We start from the raw sequence: 21,952 nt of genomic DNA, 5'->3' as shown, positions 1-21,952 counted from the left end.
TTGTATGGCTCCCATCTCCCATCAACTAGGATACAGGGTGTCCAATTTACTTTCTCTTAAAAATTTCGCCATGAATTTATCAAACATTTATTAGTAAATCATTAGGTAAATTTAGAAAATACCGTAGTTCTATTTTTTTCTAAACATAAATAACTATCTGACGTATATAAAAATAACAAAATTCGGCGGTTATATGATTTTATTTTGGAGCCGTTGTGTATTTTCGCTCTCTCTCCCAATTACAATAACATAGATATGTTTATTTCAGTTTTTCACAATCACAATCCTACATTTCTCACAGTACAGTGAGGAGAACAATACGCGATTGGCCGTCCTTTTTCAATGCAAGCCACCCGAATGTCCGAAATTTGACAGGTTTTTAGATTTTTTTCGTGTAAAAATTGTGGAAAATGACAAGTTTTTATAAAGTGGAAGTTAATAAAACTGTATGGGAAGTTCCGGTGAGATATCAACAGTTATCTGCAGTTGGTTCAGGAGCATACGGCCAAGTTTGGTATGTATACACCTACATAAAATTTACCCCCATTTTGATTATTTTTATCCTACTTAAATCACAAAATTAGATTTAAAATCGTTATGAAATCTAAAGCCGATTTAGAAATTTGTACTTTAGGGAAAAATTAACTTTTTCTTACTATAGAAAACTTTATTGTGAGGTTATGGGTAGCTGTGCCCCATATCTTCAATGCCAGAATAAAAATTAATTATTTATAAACAATTTTCAAGTTTGACTTAATAACTATAATGTTACAGATCATATTACATTATCACTTGATAATTTACCAAGCATTTGTCCTTTTTAGTTCTGCTGTTGATAGCCAAACTAAAAAGAAAGTGGCAATAAAAAAGCTAGCCCGTCCATTTCAGACTGCTGTCCATGCCAAGAGGACATATCGAGAATTAAAATTGTTGAAACACATGCGTCATGAAAATGTCATAGGGCTCCTAGATGTCTTTTATCCAAGACATGATAATAGTCAAGTATATAACAACTAATTCTTAAATAAACATTGATATTAATATATTATATTTTTTAGATTTATTTGGTTACCCATTTAATGGGGGCTGACTTGAACAACATAATTCGCACACAAAGGCTTACTGATGATCATGTGCAATTTTTGGTGTATCAGATCTTGAGAGGATTAAAGTACATTCACTCTGCAGGCATTATCCATAGAGTTAGTTTAGTCACTGAAATCTTTACCATTTTTATATACTTACATTTTATAGGACTTGAAACCATCAAACATAGCAGTTAATGAAGATTGTGAACTGAAAATATTAGATTTTGGTTTGGCAAGGCCTACAGAAACAGAAATGACTGGCTATGTTGCCACAAGATGGTACAGAGCTCCAGAAATAATGTTGAATTGGATGCATTATAATCAAACTGTTGATATTTGGTCTGTTGGATGTATTATGGCAGAACTAATGACTGGAAAAACATTGTTTCCAGGAACAGATCGTATCCTTTCCTTCATTTATTTAGATTTAATACTAAATAATGATTAATAAAATATTTTCTTAACGTATGTATAGATATTCATCAGCTTAATTTGATAATGGAAATACTAGGCACTCCAAACGAGGAATTTATGAACAGGATCACATCTGAAAGTGTAAGCCTTAAATTTTTTGAAGGAAAGAGTATTTTGTAGCAATTTTTCTCATTTTAGGCTAGAAATTACATAAAATCATTACCTCCAATGCATAAAAAAGATCTTTTCCAATATTTTTACGGTGCAAATCCAAAAGCTGTAGATTTACTTAGTCTTATGTTAGAAATAGATAGCGAAAAACGTATAACAGCTGAACAGGCGCTCGCACATCCTTATTTGGCAGCTTATTCGGACCCAAATGATGAACCAACATCAGCGCCATTTGATCAAAGTGAAGAAACAATAAATTATCCAGTTGAACAGTGGAGAGGTAAGTAAATAAAAAGTATACTAAAAAATTCTTTATTTTCACAGATGAAATAAATTTCCATACTATATTTTCCAGAATTAGTATTAGAAGAAGTAAATTCTTTTGTGTATGTTCCCATGCCCAATGAAGAAAGCAGGGAGTAAGTAAGCCTTTCTGCAAAGGAATATACAACGATTTTTTTTGATTTTTCATGTATAGAATTTAGACAGAATAAGAACAATTGGAACTGAATTACGTAGCTACTGTATATAAGTACATACTAAAAAATTCCTAACGTCATGTCAATAACCAATATCAATTTATGTTCCTTAAATTTTTAGCTTTTGTATTATTTACATTCTTTGATATGAAAGTTTGGAATTGTTTATAAATGTAGTAACTTAATATATTTTTTTACATTTTGGCAAAAATGTACGTAACTGCTTTTTCTACTTAAAGAAGGTTCATCCGGCTTCTATTTAACTTATATTTAATTATTTAAGGTATCATTATTTTTTGGCATCACTCAGAATATTTTTGAATGTGTTGCCAAGCTTGTAAGCACATGAAGTTCATCAGTACGGAAAAAAATAAAAAGATATAAGGTTCCTATATTTACGTCCACATATATTTTTTCATAGATACAATTGTGTTATCTTCTCTATCAATACGCACAGATGGCTTTTATGAATTACAATGTTCATAATATAGAAACCCATTATGCCTGATTGATTATACTTTTTGTAAAAAGTAGTTTTAAGGCTGTTTGAGTTTCATTGTTTTATGTACATAATATAAAAATGTAATTATTATATGGTTAAATAGCGCTCACTCTTTCTGCTCATTTTATTGCATATCGATTAATTAAGAATGTGTTTAACTGGTGTTTAATAGAAAAAAAATTCTAAGAGGAAGTACCAATATTTTTTGATATCTCAGTGTGTAGAATAAAACCTTTTATATTTATTTTAAATTTTTTTTATAATCCGTTGAAGCGTTATTTGTTTGAATTTATTTACATCATAAGAAATCGCGCAATTTGGATAGGCAAACAAAATCATCCAAGTTTTGAGATTAGAGTTGTTTACTACTAGATCCCATCATAGTGTTATTGTTTGTTATAGGGGATATTCGAAAATTTGGCTAGAAATTTGTGTAAATATCAATGATGGGGGGAGATATGATTTTTTTTAACTAACTTTGTTAAACAGTTTTTTTAATTATAATCTAACAGAGTTAGGTGTATGTATCATATATATGCATATTTCATGTGCATACATACATCTGTGTTATGTATGTATGTATATTCGAATATCTTAATTTGTTGAATTAGTTTTAGTGAACTTTAGAGAACATGTCTACTGAGGCAAGGCTGTATTTGAATTTATCTTCTATACAAAGTAAATAATAGCAATATAAAAGTTGGAAATTTCATGTCAATTAGAAAATATATTTTTATCTTCATATGTTTTTTATTTTTTCAAGATAGATCGAGTTAAATTGTACATTATTTATATTTTAAGTACATACGAATGTATATAATACTTAAGAGAAAAATTCACAGCTTTATTACATCAATAGGTATATATTTGTTTGTTTTTTTATTTCTTTATAAAATTGTTTATAATCTTCGGCTAACCTTTTCAAGGGAATACAATAAAACATTTAAACTGAAAAATAATTTAACATAAAATAAATACTGTTAACAAATAAGTAACTATTTATATAATAAAAACTAATCTCCAAAAATTTCTTCTATTTAAATATCACTTTTTACACTTGGCTATGTCGTGCAGTTTCTTCCACAGGTCGAATTGTTCCGCACTTTTTATCATATGGATACTAATGTCTTTTTGAACGTTACAAGGCGTGAGGGGGACTCTTTTGTTCAGAAATTCCGGGGCGTGAACCCTTTTGATTTTAAGCCCATTGGCAACGATGCCGGTAAGAAAGACGTCTTCTAGTTTGAGATAGGTGTGATTTAAAGCTGACAGATAAAGAGGTTTGGCTAAATTAGCTGGAAGTAGATACGCCGGACCGGTGGTGAAGTCTGGAAACACCGGCGGCTTGTACTGCTGAGGAGAGATATAGTATTTTGATTTTTTGTTCCTAATTGGTTTCCATTTCTTAGCTAGGCGACCGTAGATGGTCTTTTGCTCTGGATTGTGTTTCGCTATGAAAGCCAAAAGACGCGACTCGTTGATGAACATGTCGTCGTCAGTTTTAAGTACAAATCCTGCTTTAGGACAGTAATTATCCACCCACTCCAAAATCGAGATGGTTTTCAACGTGAGATTGTCGTAAGTGTCTATGAACTTTCCTCTAATAATATCACCGTACAAGTTCTGTTCTTCTTCGAGCTTCTTGTTGATCGTTTCGTTAGAGATCGATCCCAACATGAAGGCTATAGCTACGTCCTTTCTTCTGGCGAACGAACCCCAAGTCTTCCGAATTGCTTCCCTGGCACTGTCATGGCTCGGTGCTGACGTAATCGCGATCAGAAGCTTGACGTTCTTGCCCAGATCGGGACATACGTCAGCACTCACGTCGATGTGGCCAGCCTCGTAGATGAACTGGGCTGGCACGCCCTGAGTCAGGTCCAAGGTGGGTGAGTGGCTGTTGGTGGTGTGATTCGAATGAGCGGAGATTTGAGGCAGAGGGGGCACCTCTGATGATGTGCCGTTGTGCACACCGGAGAAACTAATGTTACCTTGGAGCATGCGCGTTTCTGCTGTAAGGAATGACCGCGTGGGTGGTATGGTCGGTTTCAGCGTAGATGGGTTTAAAGAGAAAAAGAAGAAAACCAGTATCACAACGGTAAAGGCGAATGCCAAGTGCAAACAACGCACTTGGAATGGCCATGGCACCCCCATACCTGCAAATAACAGAAAAAAGTTTTTAATATCCACCATCAAATATAATGGACTAAAAATAAAAATCTGGAAGATTCAAACACTTATCGAGAAAATATAACTAATTTCTTAAAGTTTTAAACCTTAGATTGTTTCAAAAAATATAAAAAAGTTCAAATACACCTAAAGGAATTTATTATAAGAAAATGTTAATTGAAAGTGAAGAAGATATAGAAATGTTAAATTATAAATACAACTTTTTTAACCAAACAGTTACTATAAACTTGATGTGTACAGTTTTAAAGAATAATTATATAAATGGATATTGCATAATAATTTGTTTGTTCAAAAAAAAAAATAATTGAAATAAAATTCATCATTTCCTTGCGCTTAATCAAATATATTTTTTTTCATTTAATAAATGTATGGTAGAATAATTAATTGGAATTGGTATATGGAGCGTAGAAATCAACGCTCTTTTCTTGTTAATAAATAAAAATCCCCTTATACAGGGCGTTTCAAAAAATATATGCCCCATATCTCATAATCCCCACCTAAAAATAAGATTTATTTTTCATGTCAACATGGGTCCGATTCTGCTTTGTTTCGTAGCTACAAAAGGTTCGAAGTCTTAATTTTTTTCGATTTTTTATACAATGTATCAGTATCAATAAGTACTTACATTTTGGCAAGCTAATGACATTAAAAATGTTTAAAGGTTACTAGTTAGAATTGGATTAAGGTAAATTAATTAAAATGCGTTTATCTCATCGAGATCAAAATGGACAAAATATCAAGACACAACTTTTAATCGGCATTAAATGACCTACACACTTTTGCTAATAAGAGGAAAAAAGTCAGTGGCGCACATATTGTTTAAAAAAATATTCCAGAGATAACCCATATTATGCACGTCCCTGGTAAATATGTCGACACTCAGGGGTGGATACAGAAATTTATTTTAGGGGCGGCCCAAATAAAAAATAATGCAAAATATGCCTTTTAGAGCGCCATTTTTAATCCAAAAGTCTAATATTTAACCCAATTTACAGATTTTAGGGGGGGCCCGGGCCCTATGGGCCCCCCCTCTGTATCTGCCACTGTCGACACTTTTTTAGCAGTAAAATATAGATATTTCGCACTTATAATAACTTTTACTCTTAAAATTGCATTCGAATCACTAAAAGCAAGGAAGAAAATTATAATAAATCGAAAAAAAATGAAGATTTTAAACTCTTGTAGCTACGAAACAAAGCAGAATGGGATCTATGTTAATATGAAAAATAATTTAAAAAAAAATAATAGTATTTTTACGAGAGGAATCTTCCCACGAGAGATGGCATATGTTTTTTGAAACACCCTGTATGTTTCTCAGTCCTAAGAAGTAACTTGTATTATTACTAGCATACTACCCCTATATCTGTAGAAACTAAGTACGTTAAATGACCATTAATAAATGCTTTTAAGGCAATTATACCAGTGATCCACAAAACCACAGAAATAATAATAGATGATTTATTTAAATTTTTGAATAAGCTGGCTGCACTAAACTGTTACGCCAATATGTTTTATAAGTTAAAACACCTTGAATTTTATTTTATTTGAAAAATATATTAATAACGTATAATAATAAATAGCAATTCAGTGCTAAGTGTTTTGTGCGCGCCAACAGACAATGAAATGAAATTTATATTCAAAACAAAAATAAACAATTTCAAAAGAATACCTTTTTTAAGCAACATCGTCGGATAGCCTTTTCAATTTGCACAAACCAAACGAAAACATTTAGGTGTAACGTAAGTCGACAACACTCACGTGCATGCAAAATTGTTATTGGCGTATTAAATCCCTTGATTCCAATAAAAATGTGTCCCATTGCACAATTTTTAACGGGATTTTCGATCACCAAATACTCCGAACTTACTCATATAAAGTTTACTTTAAGAGAAGGACTTCAAATATATTGTTGCGGTTAAACAAGTAAAAAAAGATAGACAGGGTGTCCCAGGCTGAGCGTGCTTTAGAAGTTTCTAGAGAACTATAATATCTAGTTCGGAGATTTGGTCATTGTTTTAAATAACAATAATTATTGATGTCAGTAGGAGAATTTGGCTTTTCTTGAAGAATAATCCATATATTTTTTATCTTTGTGAAGTTTTATTTAGACAGCTGATTATAACGAACTCTTAATAAAAGAGTGAGTATATTTTATTATTCAATGTTTGTTTAGAGAGAAAAAAATATGATAAAGCTGGAAAATATGGAATAATACATATTTTCCCAACATCCCTTATAAAGGAAAACTCTCATATTAAAAATCTGACGCCCTGTTGACTTCGAATCCTTTTTATTTCACGCTGAAAGGTATTTTACAGTACCAAACTCGCTATGCAAAACTAGGAAAACCGTCTTTTCATTCAGATTTTCCTCGTTGAAATGAACGTTGACGCTTTTGTTCGAAAAGGAAGCACTTTTTAAAGATCTAAATGAAAGAAAAAATAATGCAGGAAGCAAGAAATTCTCCTTATTCAAAAAAGAAAATATATAAAATGGAATGTCAACACGTGTTAAAAATAATTTTGTTGAATCTAGCAGGCGTAAGATGCGTAAAAATAACTTTTCCTTTATCTATTACAATTCCGGAACTAAAAATCAGTACTTCATGAATATTAAAATCGCGTTAATCGTGCTTAAAATTCCGACAGTCTTTTTTTTTGTTTCATTAAGCTCTTCATTGAAAATTTAAATATATTAGTAATATTACTAGAGGTGATAACGTAATATTTAATAAAATCGAAGGTTTCGCCACTTTCAATGCCACCTGGGATTATTTCTAAAACATGAGCTTTTTTAGAGAAATACAGACATAGATTACACAGGCCATAGAATTGCATTTTTCGTTTGAACATTGCTATTTCTTGTCTATTCAGTGGCATAGCACGATGCATTATCGAGCAAAAAAAGTGGCGTTATAGTAGCCCTTTAAATCTGTAAATCAGCGACTGATTGTCATATTTCAATCTGCTGTAAATAGGAATATAAATAAATATGAATTGTTAATATAAATACTAACTATTTTGAGAATGTTTTTATATAAACGTACGCCAATAGATGTACGAATATTACTCGAATAGATTAAACTAACAATTGCCAATAATAATAAATCTATTTTTAATGCTAGTATATTAAAATGATGAAATTTTAAGGGAATATATTTAAATTAACATTCTGCACTAAAATTTGATTTAGAAATATAATGTGGTATTTATTTAAACATCAAAAAATGTCACACAGGAAATGGTTGTCGGGATTTCCCGATTTACAAACGGCTCACACACGTGGGCCAATCTCAAACGAAGATTCAGAAATTATATTTTCCAAGAAGGATCTTTAATTTCAACTCTAGAGACAAAGATGAGTAGTTGTCACGCTCTTGTTCTTCTTTCTTGTATGCGGTTATTCACTTTGCCTTCATTAGAAGCCTTTTTTATAGTGGAAGATTTGGAGACCATTAACTTTTTTGCCAATATAAGAGGCTTTCACATAACCAAAAGTTTGAGCTTTAATAACATATAAAGAAAAAATTAAACATCAAAATCAAACATCCTGTATGATTTGAGGAGATTTGGCTCCAGTTATCAAAAGAATACTGGAATTTTTGAAGAGAAAAAAGTTTGATATAGTCATGAAAATTGTTGATTTTGGTCAATCGCCGATTTTGATAAAACTCCTTTTATTTATTAATTAAAAGGAATAGAGTAAGAAAATATAGGCCATTGCAGTCTTACGAGAACAGTAATGGATGTAGGAGACGTTTTAACCATCATCAAAAATAACTGAAAACAAGGGTCCAAAAAATTAATTTTCTCACAAAACCAAGACACCTAAGTCTTTAAAGGTGTATATATTCTGAATCTACATAAAATTTTCTTGAAATGCTAAAATTTTCATAATTTTATGGCTAGGATTACTACCTTTCTAAGTCTGTAGAATAGAATGAGATTGAATAGAAATGTAATTTTTTTATCACCTGTGAGATTGAGAACCTTAACATTGAGAACGTATCTGGTGAAAGTGAAACACAGTAATACTAAAGAATAAATACTATTCGTCTCGCTGGTATTGCCATCTTTGAAATATACTGCAGATGGACAAAACAGCTTCACAAAAAAATATTCCGCTCACTGAAAACACCGCGTTGACGGCGTTGATCTTAGCAGATAGGCGTGAGTTAAATTGAAACATTCCTTTAAATATTTTAATAGAAGTTATACATATATTAACCTACATTTTTTGTGTCGTCATTAGAAGAACCTTCTTAGACTGTGTCAAGTATGGTCAGATTTTCGTAATTTTTACGACATTTTTTATGTTTAAATAATTTTTTTGAGTGTAAATATTTGGTTATACAAAAGTAATTAATGAAATTGAATACTTACCAATTTAAGTAGACAAAAATAAAGATATTGTTCGGAAGGGCAATCGTTTCAGCGACATGACGTTAATATCTGAAATACAATACTTCATTAGTTTGTGAAATAGCATCATCCATGCAGAAATAATCCGTAAAAGTATGAGGCGCAACGTTTACATTGTCTTTAGCTAATATTGACAAACACTTTGAAAAAAAAAAATACTAAAACACAAGTCGATTGCCAAGGCATCACAGTTAAAACCAGTTTACCAGTTAATATGTTTTTTTCTGAGTCAGGAGGTATTGCCCCGATGTTGAGCTAGCTATTAAAAACATATTAATTCCAAACTTACTTAACATTTCCTACTATTTCAGAATATCGTTAATATTATTTTCTTTTTCCCAGATATTCATCTACTATACAGAAAAATCCACTTAGAATTCAAATTAAAATTCTTATACCGTTAAGAAGAATTTTTAAACTACGAGCTACGAAATATGTGTGTAGTGAAATGCAGATCTAATACCTAATCATTGTGTATCTTTTTACCGCTCTATGTAATTTGATTCTAGTGTTTTATCCACCTACATATTTAATACGTAATAATTTCCGATTATCAGCACAGAATGTATAGTTAACACCTTAACGCAAATAAAGCAAACCTTTTAGTAGATAAATTAAAATAGCGAATAGGTACTAAAAAATTTGAAACAACGACCCTTTTAATATGAACTGCAGAAATTTAGAATGCCGCCACACGAGTTCGAGTGAATAATATCTGATGAATTCGTGACATAAATTTAATTTTAATAATTTATAATAAACAATAAAGATATATTGTCCGTTCTAGCCATAAAGGGAATGAACTGGTCGAATAAAAATAATTTTATTGATTGTATATCCTTGACAGTGACACAACTAGACGCACTAATAAGACGATGTTCGTTTTAAAGTTAACAACAAGACAAAATAATTATATTGTTATGGTTTTCTTTGTCACAATGGCAAGGAAGATACGCTTTCTTTTTTGATGCATTGAACATTTGTACTGATACTTAAGTTGTTCATTTTAAGTAATTTTTTCAATAATTATGTTTAAAACTGGGACTAACATTTTTTAGGTAGTGGACAGAGGACTGCCTGTGTCTCATGGAATATTACTCCTTTTCTGTACAGGAGAATATAGATACTCCTATGGAATATTATTTCACATTGAATGATTGGGTTTCTATAATACCACTTGTGAGTATTGCCAGGTAGTGAATAGAAGAATGCCATCTATTGAATATTATTCCATAGGAGACACTCATATGGCTCCTATGGAATCATCCTATAGAGTATGACTCCTTTTATGCCTCCTATCCAGTAGAGTATAGACACTCCTAACGAACAATATTCCACAGGAGGCACTCCTATGGAACGTTATTCCATATAGGAGTGCCTATATTTTCCTGTACGCTATACAGCAGAATATCCCTCTTGAGCACAAAAATCTAACAACTGATTGTCAGCTGTGTGTGATAATCATTTATATTTTGTTATTTTTAATACTTTTTTTATTTTATTTACTTTGCGATGCATGCAAGAATGGGACTGAGAAGAGTATACTCTAACCTAATTAGGTTAAAATTTAAAATAAAATATGGTTGAATAATCTAGAAAAATAAAATGAAAATTAAATATACAGGAGCTATCAATTGTGAGTCTTGCTGACTAGAGGAATGCCATCTATTGAATATTATTCCATAGGAGGCACTCATATGTCTCCTATGGAATCATCCTATAGAGTATGACTCCCTTTTATGCCTCCTATCCAGTAGAGCATAGACAATTCTAACGAACAATATTCCAGAGGAGGCGCTCCTATGGAACGTCATTCCATAGGAGTGCCTATATTTCTTGTATGCTATACAGGAGAATATCCCTCTTCACAAAAATCTAACAACTGATTGCCAGCTGTATGTGATAATTATTTATATTTTGTTATTTTTAATATATATTTTTTTCTTTTATTTCCTTCGTGATGCGAGAGTCTCTAACCTGGTTAGGTTGAAAAATAAAAATAAAATATGATTGAATAATCAAGAAAAAATAAAATAAAAATAAATATACAGGAGCTACAGAAAGAATGAATATGTTTTAAGTAATTAATTAATCTCGATTTTGTTGTTACACATATCAAGACGAAAATTAATTTTCAAGAAAAAATAGAACTTTTATCAATATTTGTTATTGTTAAACAATTAAACAATATTTTATAAAATCTACAGTATGTGGTATAATTGTATAGTAAGAAATATTTTGATTTCTTTACTGGGAAGTAATTAAAGTAAGAAAAAATATATAATTTTTTATCAATGTGGTGTAATATATTATTTAATTATAAATGCTACAGTTTAAGTTGGTTTGGCCTTTATGTACAACTGTCGCAAAGATTATAATAGTAAATAAAATTAATGACTGAATGATTAATTAATAATTAAACAAAGCATTGAAAAAAAAATATAAACATGATCTCAATAATAATAAATTCTAAATGAAAATATATGTTTTGCATATCTGTTTGATATTTAATTCATCATATTGATTGATTGGAAGCTACCTATGTACAATATTGTACGATATAGTAAATAGATGCATAAATTAATCATTACTTTTGAATTAAAAAAAAATGGTTCAATAAAAATGTTAGTTACATACGTATTAGAATTTTATTGATAAATTATATTTAATTTATCTCAAACACAATAAAGATATTATTTGTGAATTAAAAAAAGGCACAATAAAAATATTAAATTAAAAAAATATAATATATATTTAAAGTATACAACCTTAGAAGAAATATAGAAAAAATCCTAACCATAATCTAATTTTTTATAACTTCACTAACGCACCATTCACTGAGAGCACTGAAGACAAGTTGTTGTACCGTACTGATGTTGATGTATCCAAGTTTGTGTAGTTATTTCATCAAACACGCACGCTGATCTGCTGGAACACAATGACACAACACCTGACTACTACCGCACTACACAATAGACGTAAATTTTGCTTTTATATCAAATAGGTAACTTTTAAGGACGTCCTACTGTATTAGCTAATTAGTAATTTTTTACCAGGCGTTCTTCAAATGTAAATGTCTTAACAATTTACTCATTATTTGATTAATTAATTACATTATTATAACTATTTTTTTCTTTTTTATCTCTAGCATTGATTATATATTTTTTAGTATTTCGTAGATTAGCAAGGACAGGGTATAAAGAAACTTCTCAAAGAGTGTGATGTTAAAAGAAGTCAAGTACCTATCATCATTTTGGGTTTTTTCAAAAAAAAATTGTTACATTATGGTATAAAGGACATACTCAATACAGAATGACGTCAAAAGAATAACTAAAGTACCATATTTTTTAGAAAAATATACTTACATTTATGAAAATATTCCTGTCCAAATATACTTTAATTTGTCACATTTTCAAAAATCTTAAGAGATTACAATAGTGTATGATGGCAAATAAACTTCATCCTGAGTATTTAAAAAAAATAGTACCAACTTACAATAATTTACTATTGAAACTAACGTAAATAAATTAAATTTTTAAACAATTCATTTGGAATGATAGTAGTTTTTGTCTACTTTCAAAATTTTTACCGTCGTGTATTTTTAAAATAAATATCACATAGATTAAATTGGTATTAATGGTGGATTTGAAAATAAATAATCGTATTTTTTTCCTTTTTACAACTGATAAAAAGATCTGTTTTTATTATTTTTATAAGCTTAAAAGAAAATTACAAGTAGAAGGAAAAATCAAAAAAGAATAGTTTTTGATACATATTTTGATGAGAAGTTCCGGATTTTAAGCCACCAACTTTTTTTATTAAATTCAAACAAATAGTTATAAAAATTACGTTTATCTAAAAATTATAGTTATAAAAATTACGTTTATCTAAAAATTATCTAAACCCCATGCAATTTAGCGCTTATATATACATGGCTGTAAAAGTGTTAGTACTAATGAGTAACATCTAAGTTAATTAGCTTGGTTGAACAAAATTAATGGTTCGTTTAAAAAACAACAAACAAATAAACAATATTTATACGCACAACACTTACTAGCTTCAGAAACCTACTGGTTCTAGATTATAAGTCGTCAACGTAAATATAAATCCTGATTTTTATTTAATTCGTTTTAAACCTGTTCGAATATATTGGATAAATCATCATGAAAACCGCGTTCTAGTATTGTCATTAATTATGTGACGTACCTAAATCCAACGAAGGGTTACCATGTGGCTTATAACATGGGAACATCGAAACAGTCGATAATTATTAGTCATTTATTTAAATTAATTAGAAATTCCTGATTAACGGTTCTTATAGCGGGATATAGCCAAACGAAAATCAACCTTTTATCTCAAAAATATTCTCAACAAAAATAAACGCCTGAAATGCAATTAATCATAAATATTCAATCCTCTGTGTATATTTCAACAAATAACCTAATTGTTTATATTAGTTCCGAACAACAAACTATGTATAACATATTAGATATGATGGTGAAAACATATCCTGCAAAAAAAAACACACGAGAACATTCAATAATCAACATTAATTAATTAAGAGTCTATAAATATTCTGAAGGAAAATATATTTTTTTGCAAAGTCCAGGCTTTTAAAAGAAATGAAAACCAAGTCTATTTTTGTTCCCAATCTCTATAAGTATATTTGCAATATTATTGAAAAAAAAATGTTTCTCTTTAATAAGAGAGTTTAGGCTGTAAACTCATAGGAAGCATTTACATTTTAATTTAATTTTTATAATTAAAATAATTAATAATAATTTTTTAAAATATAATTTAAAGAAAACATATTATGATTCATGCGGAACAAGGAACTATTTAACAATATAAATAATATGTAACAGGGAAGTAAAAATAATAGATTAAGTAGAGTTAAGCATTTGCCATTGAACACCGTCTTAATAATTAAAACACAAACAAGAATAAGTTTAAGTCGGCTGTCAAAAGACAACCACTTGCAGGAAAATTATCTTAGAAGCTTTGAGATTATGGAATAAATACATACACAGTGTATCCAAAATATAATATGTCTCTGGAAAAGTGTATTTATCGTCTTTGACTCACAGAAAACTGGCCAATAAAATAGTAAAAATATCAGTACGTTTCATGAAATACAGGGAAGACTCATCGGCACGTAAAGCAGGCACCTTAAAATTTCAAAATTTATTTTAAAGATTTTTGTGTTGTATTGGGCCGATTTTGATGACTTTTTAAGCAATTTGTAGCTGAATTATTTGACTAAAATTGACAGGCCCGTTCCTGGGGTATCTGGCGCCTACGTGCAGCATTCTTTGGTGCGCCCTTTTTATATTTAAATAAACTATATATTTTAATCTTAATCTCAAAAAACGACTTAATCTCGACAAACGAGCAATATGTAATTGGAAATGTAAAAAAAACTATTCTAATTAAAGTATAAAAACATTTATTAAATAAATAAAACAAACAAAACCACAAATATTTAGTAACAAAAGTAGTACCCTAAAGAAAAAAACTGACTCATTTTATATGAAATACATAAAAACAATAAACTAAAATTCGGAAATAATACACATGTACTGATTTCTTTCGAAAATCGACAACTATGAAACTATGATCCCTTCCCCGACACAAAGAGTACATTGTGAGACAGGAAATTGTAGAGAGAAACAAGCCCTATAACATAGGATACAACATTTTAATAAACGGTGCTTTCCATAGTATCAATAAAATGAAAAATATACGAAATAATATACATGTACTGATTTCTTTCGAAAATCGACAACTATGAAACTATGATCCCTTCCCCGACACAAACAGTACATTGTGAGACAGGAAATTGTAGAGAGAAACAAGCCCTATAACATAGGATACAACATTTTAATGAACATCGCTTTCCATAAAATCAATAAAATACAAAATATACGAAATAATATACATGTACTGATTTCTTTCGAAAATCGACAACTATGAAACTGATCCCTTCCCCGACACAAAGAGTACATTGTGAGACAGGAAATTGTAGAGAGAAACAAGCCCTATTACATAGGATACAACATTTTAATAAACAGTGCTTTCCATAGTATCAATAAAATTAAAAATATACGAAATAATATACATGTACTGATTTCTTTCGAAAATCGACAACTATGAAACTATGACCCTTCCCCGACACAAACAGTACATTGTGAGACAGGAAATTGTAGAGAGAAACAAGCCCTATAACATAGGATCCAACATTTTGATAAACAGTGCTTTCCATAGTATCAATAAAATTAAAAATATACGAAATAATATACATGTACTGATTTCTTTCGAAAATCGACAACTATGAAACTATGACCCTTCCCCGACACAAACAGTACATTGTGAGACAGGAAATTGTAGAGAGAAACAAGCCCTATAACATAGGATACAACATTTTAATGAATAGTGCTTTCCATAAAATCAATAAAATAAAAAATATACGAAATAATATACATGTACTGATTTCTGTCGAAAATCGACAACTATGAAACTATGATCCCTTCCCCGACACAAACGGTACATTGTGAGACAGGAAATTGTAGAGAGAAACAAGCCCTATAACATAGGATACAACATTTTAATGAACAGTGCTTTCCATAAAATGAAAAATAAATAGATGAGATCAATGTGTTGCCGACAGATTGCCCTAGACTTGTTTATTCGGTGCGGCCAACGCAAAAAAGACGCTAAGCAAACTTTATCCTATGATGTATGTTTATTGTTTATTATATGTTTATTTTATTTGTTAATAAACAAATATTATATATGTTTATTAACAAGAAAGCGTATCGGTTTTTTATTACAAAGTACTGATTGACACTTCGATTTTGCGCCCCCAAAATGTTGCGCTTACGTGCGTGCACGCACTGCACGCTCGCCAGGAACGGCCCTGTATAAAACTGTGATAAAACTTTAAAAATACATGAAAATTTTAAGGTGCCGGTGAGTGTATTTATGTTATTTAATATAACCGAATAAAAAGTTAATAAAATTTCATTGTATCCTCTATATTCTACCTGTTAACAAAAACTTCAGTGAATTGATGAAATTAACTATTCTCGATATTATACATATAGATTTTGTTTTGTATCACGTAATTTAGCTAGAGACAATGTCAAAATAATGAAAATGCCTTTTGCAACAGCTGTAGAATTTTAATGATTTGAACATTCACTAAGTTTGTTGCCTTTCAACATATCAATTCAACTGTATTTACAGATTTAACAGGAAGAGGAACTTCAGACATTTTAACATTACCCTAAAAAATTTCTCGTATAAAATCAGTGTAAAACTGTATGGCGATGTTCCTATTCCATGAAACATATCTTTTTCTCTTAAAAAGAATTAAAAATGTTTGCCATGATTCTGGAAAGCTGAAGATTTAAAAATTAAAAAAGAACGGTAAATTTAACATGAAGTATTCACTAAAAATTCATTGAGCTATATAATATTTAAAGGAAACACAGCAGACTGATAAATTTTAAATGATAGAAAGGGAATTAGGTTACACTACTTTGTGACTTCGTGCATTGACATTAAACAAATATACCTGGTGATGGAGAAAGTGCTAATACTCTCTGTACACTACGAAAAGTGAGACAGGATTTACTTGGCACGATCTTTTTTTCTTATTTATATAACATTTATCATTTGAACTCGACACGGTAGGTAGAACTGAAAGTGATTTTTACTTTTACCTTTTTCAGCTTATTACTAATCAGGACCAATGTCACAAAAGATACATTACTCGTACTTCATTACTGTGGTTTTTGACCATTAGAAATTTGAACTTTTATATTATATTTATGTACAGATCATTATTCAAAGATATGAAAACGAATAAATATTGCAAAATACGGCCTAAAGTTATCCTTGTGTTATTAGGCAGAAATAAAAAAATAGAAGGTTACCTTTTTATGATTGAAAATCAGACAAACTCATAATCATGGGATTTCTTTAGAGAAAAACCAATGTGCGAGTTATAGAATCTTGCGTCAAGGCTGGCAATTCGGTGTTCACCTCTTAATGCGTAAATAACTAGTTAAATACATTAAATACACGTTAAATAAAAGACTTAAAAAGTTCAATAATCCTCTAGCTAAATTATCAGCACTGGCACACAACAGTTTTCGTTTGAAATTTTGTTAGTGCGCTTCTATCAATCTGCTAACAACGATTTAATTGTAACTGGACATTTAGATGTACATATTTAATATTTCTTTGAAGAAATATGTAAGATCAATTCTTGTAAACTTTTAAACAAACTTTAACCAGTTTGAAGCGGTAAATCTTTCTGAATGAATATTTATTATTTTTCTTCCCAAAAGTGGGGAATCCGTAAAATTGAATTTAACCAAGAAACGTCAGATAACAGAAGAAATAGATACTTGTGTATTATAGTGGCTTAGTCATAGTACTTTAATGTGTAGAAATTGACCGAAATTATATTTTAACTATAGTTTAATTTAATAGTTAGCCTTGACATCCAGAAGGAAGGATAATATCCATGACTTCCTCAACGAAGTTTACCAACATTTTTTCAAATTCTCGCGCCAGTTTAAAGTGCTTACGATTGCATATTATCTTTAAGCGATAAAGTTCAAGTATAAAAGCTTACTTGGCTATATTACAAAACACTTACCTGTAAGTCTCGTCGCTAATCACAGGCTACAGGAAAATATACATAACCATACCATCGTATCGTAAGTTTCTAATGACACACGTCATACCTCCTGTCATTCGGTCTATGGTGATTCACAGGGATAAATATCGATATCGATGTTTTATTCTATCGATACTAGCACTGGCTACATTTTTGTTAGTATTTTATTTATTTGTAACCCAAGTCTAATATTTGTCAATATTTTAAAAAAATAAACTGATTCGGTTTATAAACATGTTGACGGTGTTGACAAACTCATTCATAATTAATAAACAACTTGAAAATCGAGGTTAACAACTTTGATTACTTGTAAAAATATAAGCATATTTAGAACTAACGTTTTTTAGACGCAACATGGGAGCGTTTTTTTTAGTACACATTTCAGTCACAATTAACTAAAGATGAGCAACAAATCGCAACCTGTGATTGGCTCACATAGGAGACTGCGACTGCGATTTCTTCCATTTGCGAGTTTCAATATAGGCAACCAATATTACTATAGTAGCGATTTGCTATTTCTTCTATTTCCGAGTTTCAATTTAGGCAACCAATATTATTGTATTTGCGATTTGCGATTTTGTTGCGATTGTGATTGTGTAAACTAGGTCCGTGATAACTTTCGATCTGCGAGTCTGAATTTTTAGGAGCTGCGTTTTGCGATTTTGTTGCGAATTTAATTTTGTGGTCCATTGAAGCATTTTATAGTAAACTGCGATTGAATTTTTTCTCTGATTTTATTTATAGAGAAGATATTATTTTCTAGAGCCAAGGTCATAATATACCGGGTGTTTCTTAAGAGTGGTTCGCCACTATAACTTTTTTTATTTTTTCTGATAAAAACACGAGATTTGGTATGTTAAATTAACATATGACATAAATTAGGATTGATTGACGTATTCAATTCGTTTCGATCACTTTCTGTTTCGCCGGAAATGACAACTTTTGATTTTTAAATGGCATCCTCGGTATTTTTTCACTTTATTCAATAGAAACTACAATATATATAAAGTACAATATTTAAATATTAAATTCGCAATCGTAGGTTACAGTCGCAGCGATTTTAAAATCGCAATCGCAGTTTCAACTGTTAGCATAGAATATTAAGCCCGTGTCTCTGAAGGAAATAAGGTTCTTTCAGGGAGAGGAAGTGACGATTTTGACAGAGGCAAAAAGAATGATAGAAAAATAATCTACTTTTATATTAAAATGATAGACAACAGCTGTGACGTCTGTGACTCTCATTACTTTTTTGCTGGACAGTTTATATGGTTACAGTATGTACTGTGTATTTTGTGTTGCCAGGTGTACGTTCTATCGAAAAAATTTGAACTTTCGATGCTTGTGTACGTTCTTAGTACTTTGCTTAAATCACTGTCACTTTGACGTTTAAAACGTCAGGCTAAAATTAAATTTACCTTGCTCTTGCCTTGAGCGAGTGAATTGTTATTAAAGATTATAATATTTAGACGGTATGTTTATTTCTAGTTCAACGCATTAGAATATAATAACAATAATTATAGTTAAATAATTCGTTTATTGATGCAGTGCGTAGTGAAACCTATAAAATAGAACATGTTTCAAGAGAAAGTATAAGTCCAATAGTGTTTCAACATCACCTTTGTTTTTGTTAAATAAGATTTAACAATAGCGATGGCAATTAGTATTTAAATATTTCTTTCCAGTTTTTGATGAACTTCAAGTCATGACACATTACTGGTGGATGCATTGGTTCTGGATAACTTTTTGTCTGTGTGAATTTGTTTTTGGTAAGTGCTTGAAATTTAGGCATTCTTTGTTTACAAAAATTTATTTATTCTAATTAATAAAGAGTAGGATTATTTATTTTACATAAATTTTAAATTGTAGGAATATATTTTATTATAGGATGATCCCTTTAAAACTGTCATTTTAAATTTAATTATGCCATATGTGAGTTTTTACCTTATATGATTGTTGACTTAAAAATTATGTAATGAAGTGCTTTTCACCTACATATATTTACCAAACTTTTTGTGTCAATTGACACATTTTTAAACATCTTATTTATAATTTATCAAAATAATATAAATTTTGGTTCTATCTGTGGTTCTTCTCTACATATAACTTTTTTTTATCAGAATGTTTGCTCATTATTGAATTTGCTATTCAAGTTATCTACCACATTGGCTTTGCTATAGATAAAGTTTCATTTGTGGCAAGGATTACTCATTGTCTCTTGCTAGTTACCTTACACTCTCTAATAATGCTTAATCAAAATAATTGCTTCAATAATTAGTGTCTTGATTTTTAAATAAAAATAATATGGTATTGTTTATGAATTTGGCATAATGATGCTGTTTATTTTTAGACTTTACTTTTATTTGTCTGGTATGTATTTAAGAGTTGTATTTAAGACCTCTTAATTAAGTTAATTTGAGGTAATATATTTTAAGAATTACTGAGTGTTTGTTGATATTTTTAGTTGCATTTGGTCATACATTGCTGACAACTTTACATTCCACCCCAACAACTGAAAACGTGACTCCAACAGTAGAAGATGTTTCACATACAGATACAGCTGGAACAAATGCCACTTCAAATCCGCCCAAAGCTGTTACTTCTTTAGTTGTAAAGAACTCTTCCACGTACCCAAAGAGCATGAAGCCATGGCAATTTTCAAAGAAATTAAATATTCTTCCTTTGCAACCTCCAAACGAAAGCAATTTAAATAATATTAATAATCAGAATAAAACAGATGTAGCTGTGATAAATCAAAATCTCACGGATTCCAATTTAAATGTTAACGCCACTGGATACATTTTTAACAACAACACTAACATGTCTTCAACTAATCAAACTGGGAATAGCACCTATCTTGAAGAAGAGGTGAATTTCAACCATAGCTATGTTCACTCAGACAGTATTGATATAGAAGAAAAGGAGATTGATCTGGATACTTCTACTGGGAATTTGTCAGCTGCTGGTATCACTGGTATTACATTGGGTTGCATTATAGTGGTGGGCATGATATGTGGAGTCAGTTTCTTCATTTATCAGAACCAAGGTTTCAATAGGCCTCAAGTGCTTAATGACAGATGTAGTAACCCTGATTCAAGCGGATATATTGATGATGCTTCAGTAAGAGTAAGCAGTTAACTTAGAAATGGATTAACAGTATGGATTTTTTTTAAATATGTTTAATATAACATTAATTAGGAAAATAGTTAAAAGAAAGTCCATATTGGTAATCTAAATGCTTCTTTTTAATATTTTTTATCTTTAACCATAATTTCTTTATTTTTTATATTTTTATTAATAAATCATTGCATGTGCATGCATATAATTATTATATTATTTGCTTGCACATATGGGTTTTTCGACAATTACTATTTAATTTTTTTTCTTATTCAAGGATAATTCAGAAGAAATGTACAGCCTGGACAATGATTCATTCTTAAACAGCTTAGAAGCAATGACAATTCAAAACTACTGGACAGATGTTAAGCATACAAAGCTGTAAATAGTTGTTTCTTTCATGTAAATAAGTATTTTAGAATCTGTGATGCATATCAGTAATAGGTTTTTGCTAGTAGGTTAGGTTTTGCATTTTTTTTTACTTTTTATCAATTTACAAACAAGTTGTGAATTTTAAAATTTCTATTTATTTTCAAAATGTGATATGTTACATGCCCTATTGGTTTTTATATTGCAGCTATATGTTCTGCAAATATGTGATGCCTTCTATATATCTTTTTTACTCTTTTGTACACTGATTTATTTTATTTTTATTTAATGTCTCTTTAAGTACAAATTTATACAAGTACTGTCTCTATCATTCCCTTTTTTACTTGTTATTTATACAGATCCTTTATTTTTTTTCTAAAAAATATACAAGTTGTTTAATCGTTAATATTTTTTTCTTGATACTATTTTATGTCATGATATTACAGTATTTGAAAAACAGTACATCTTCCTCTTTTTGTTATTTCTACTTAAGTTCCAAGTGTTATTTTAAAATTATT

General features: G+C 30.0%; 3 protein-coding genes across 10 annotated transcripts; 2 read left to right on the top strand and 1 right to left on the bottom strand.

Moving 5' to 3' along the window:
- The first annotated feature begins 278 nt into the window (after nt 1-278).
- On the top strand, nt 279-3,396 carry LOC115876777 (mitogen-activated protein kinase p38b). Its single transcript, XM_030892707.1, has 7 exons — nt 279-514; nt 825-1,002; nt 1,059-1,202; nt 1,255-1,489; nt 1,564-1,643; nt 1,701-1,953; nt 2,029-3,396. Exons 1-7 carry the CDS (start codon nt 411-413, stop codon nt 2,094-2,096), a joined length of 1,062 nt encoding a protein of 353 aa, XP_030748567.1. The 5' UTR covers nt 279-410; the 3' UTR covers nt 2,097-3,396.
- LOC115876775 (beta-1,3-galactosyltransferase 5-like) lies at nt 3,385-18,032 on the bottom strand. 7 transcript variants are annotated; one of them, XM_030892699.1, is made up of 3 exons: nt 17,931-18,032; nt 9,224-9,292; nt 3,385-4,807 (listed from the first exon to the last, which is right to left on the bottom strand). In XM_030892699.1, exon 3 carries the CDS (start codon nt 4,803-4,805, stop codon nt 3,699-3,701), a length of 1,107 nt encoding a protein of 368 aa, XP_030748559.1. In that variant the 5' UTR covers nt 4,806-4,807; nt 9,224-9,292; nt 17,931-18,032; the 3' UTR covers nt 3,385-3,698. The 7 variants fall into 7 exon arrangements, with proteins under 7 accessions (XP_030748559.1, XP_030748563.1, XP_030748564.1 ...); XM_030892703.1 differs by lacking the exon at nt 17,931-18,032 and adding an exon at nt 17,200-17,331; XM_030892704.1 differs by lacking the exon at nt 17,931-18,032 and adding an exon at nt 12,628-12,652.
- A 1,286-nt stretch (nt 18,033-19,318) lies between these two features.
- On the top strand, nt 19,319-21,840 carry LOC115876778 (rho GTPase-activating protein gacK). Of its 2 annotated transcripts, XM_030892708.1 has the most exons (4): nt 19,319-19,420; nt 19,634-19,717; nt 20,413-21,074; nt 21,343-21,840. In XM_030892708.1, exons 2-4 carry the CDS (start codon nt 19,654-19,656, stop codon nt 21,448-21,450), a joined length of 834 nt encoding a protein of 277 aa, XP_030748568.1. In that variant the 5' UTR covers nt 19,319-19,420; nt 19,634-19,653; the 3' UTR covers nt 21,451-21,840. The 2 variants fall into 2 exon arrangements, with proteins under 2 accessions (XP_030748568.1, XP_030748569.1); XM_030892709.1 differs by having other exon boundaries at nt 19,338-19,717; nt 20,413-21,068.
- Nucleotides 21,841-21,952: the final 112 nt, after the last annotated feature.

The sequence above is a fragment of the Sitophilus oryzae genome, unplaced genomic scaffold, assembly GCF_002938485.1.
Source record: "Sitophilus oryzae breed Bouriz unplaced genomic scaffold, Soryzae_2.0 scaffold_1440_pilon_pilon, whole genome shotgun sequence".
NCBI lineage: Eukaryota > Metazoa > Arthropoda > Insecta > Coleoptera > Curculionidae > Sitophilus > Sitophilus oryzae.
The sequence above is the reverse complement of the archived record's forward strand: the minus strand, read 5'-3'. Positions and strand labels throughout refer to the sequence as shown.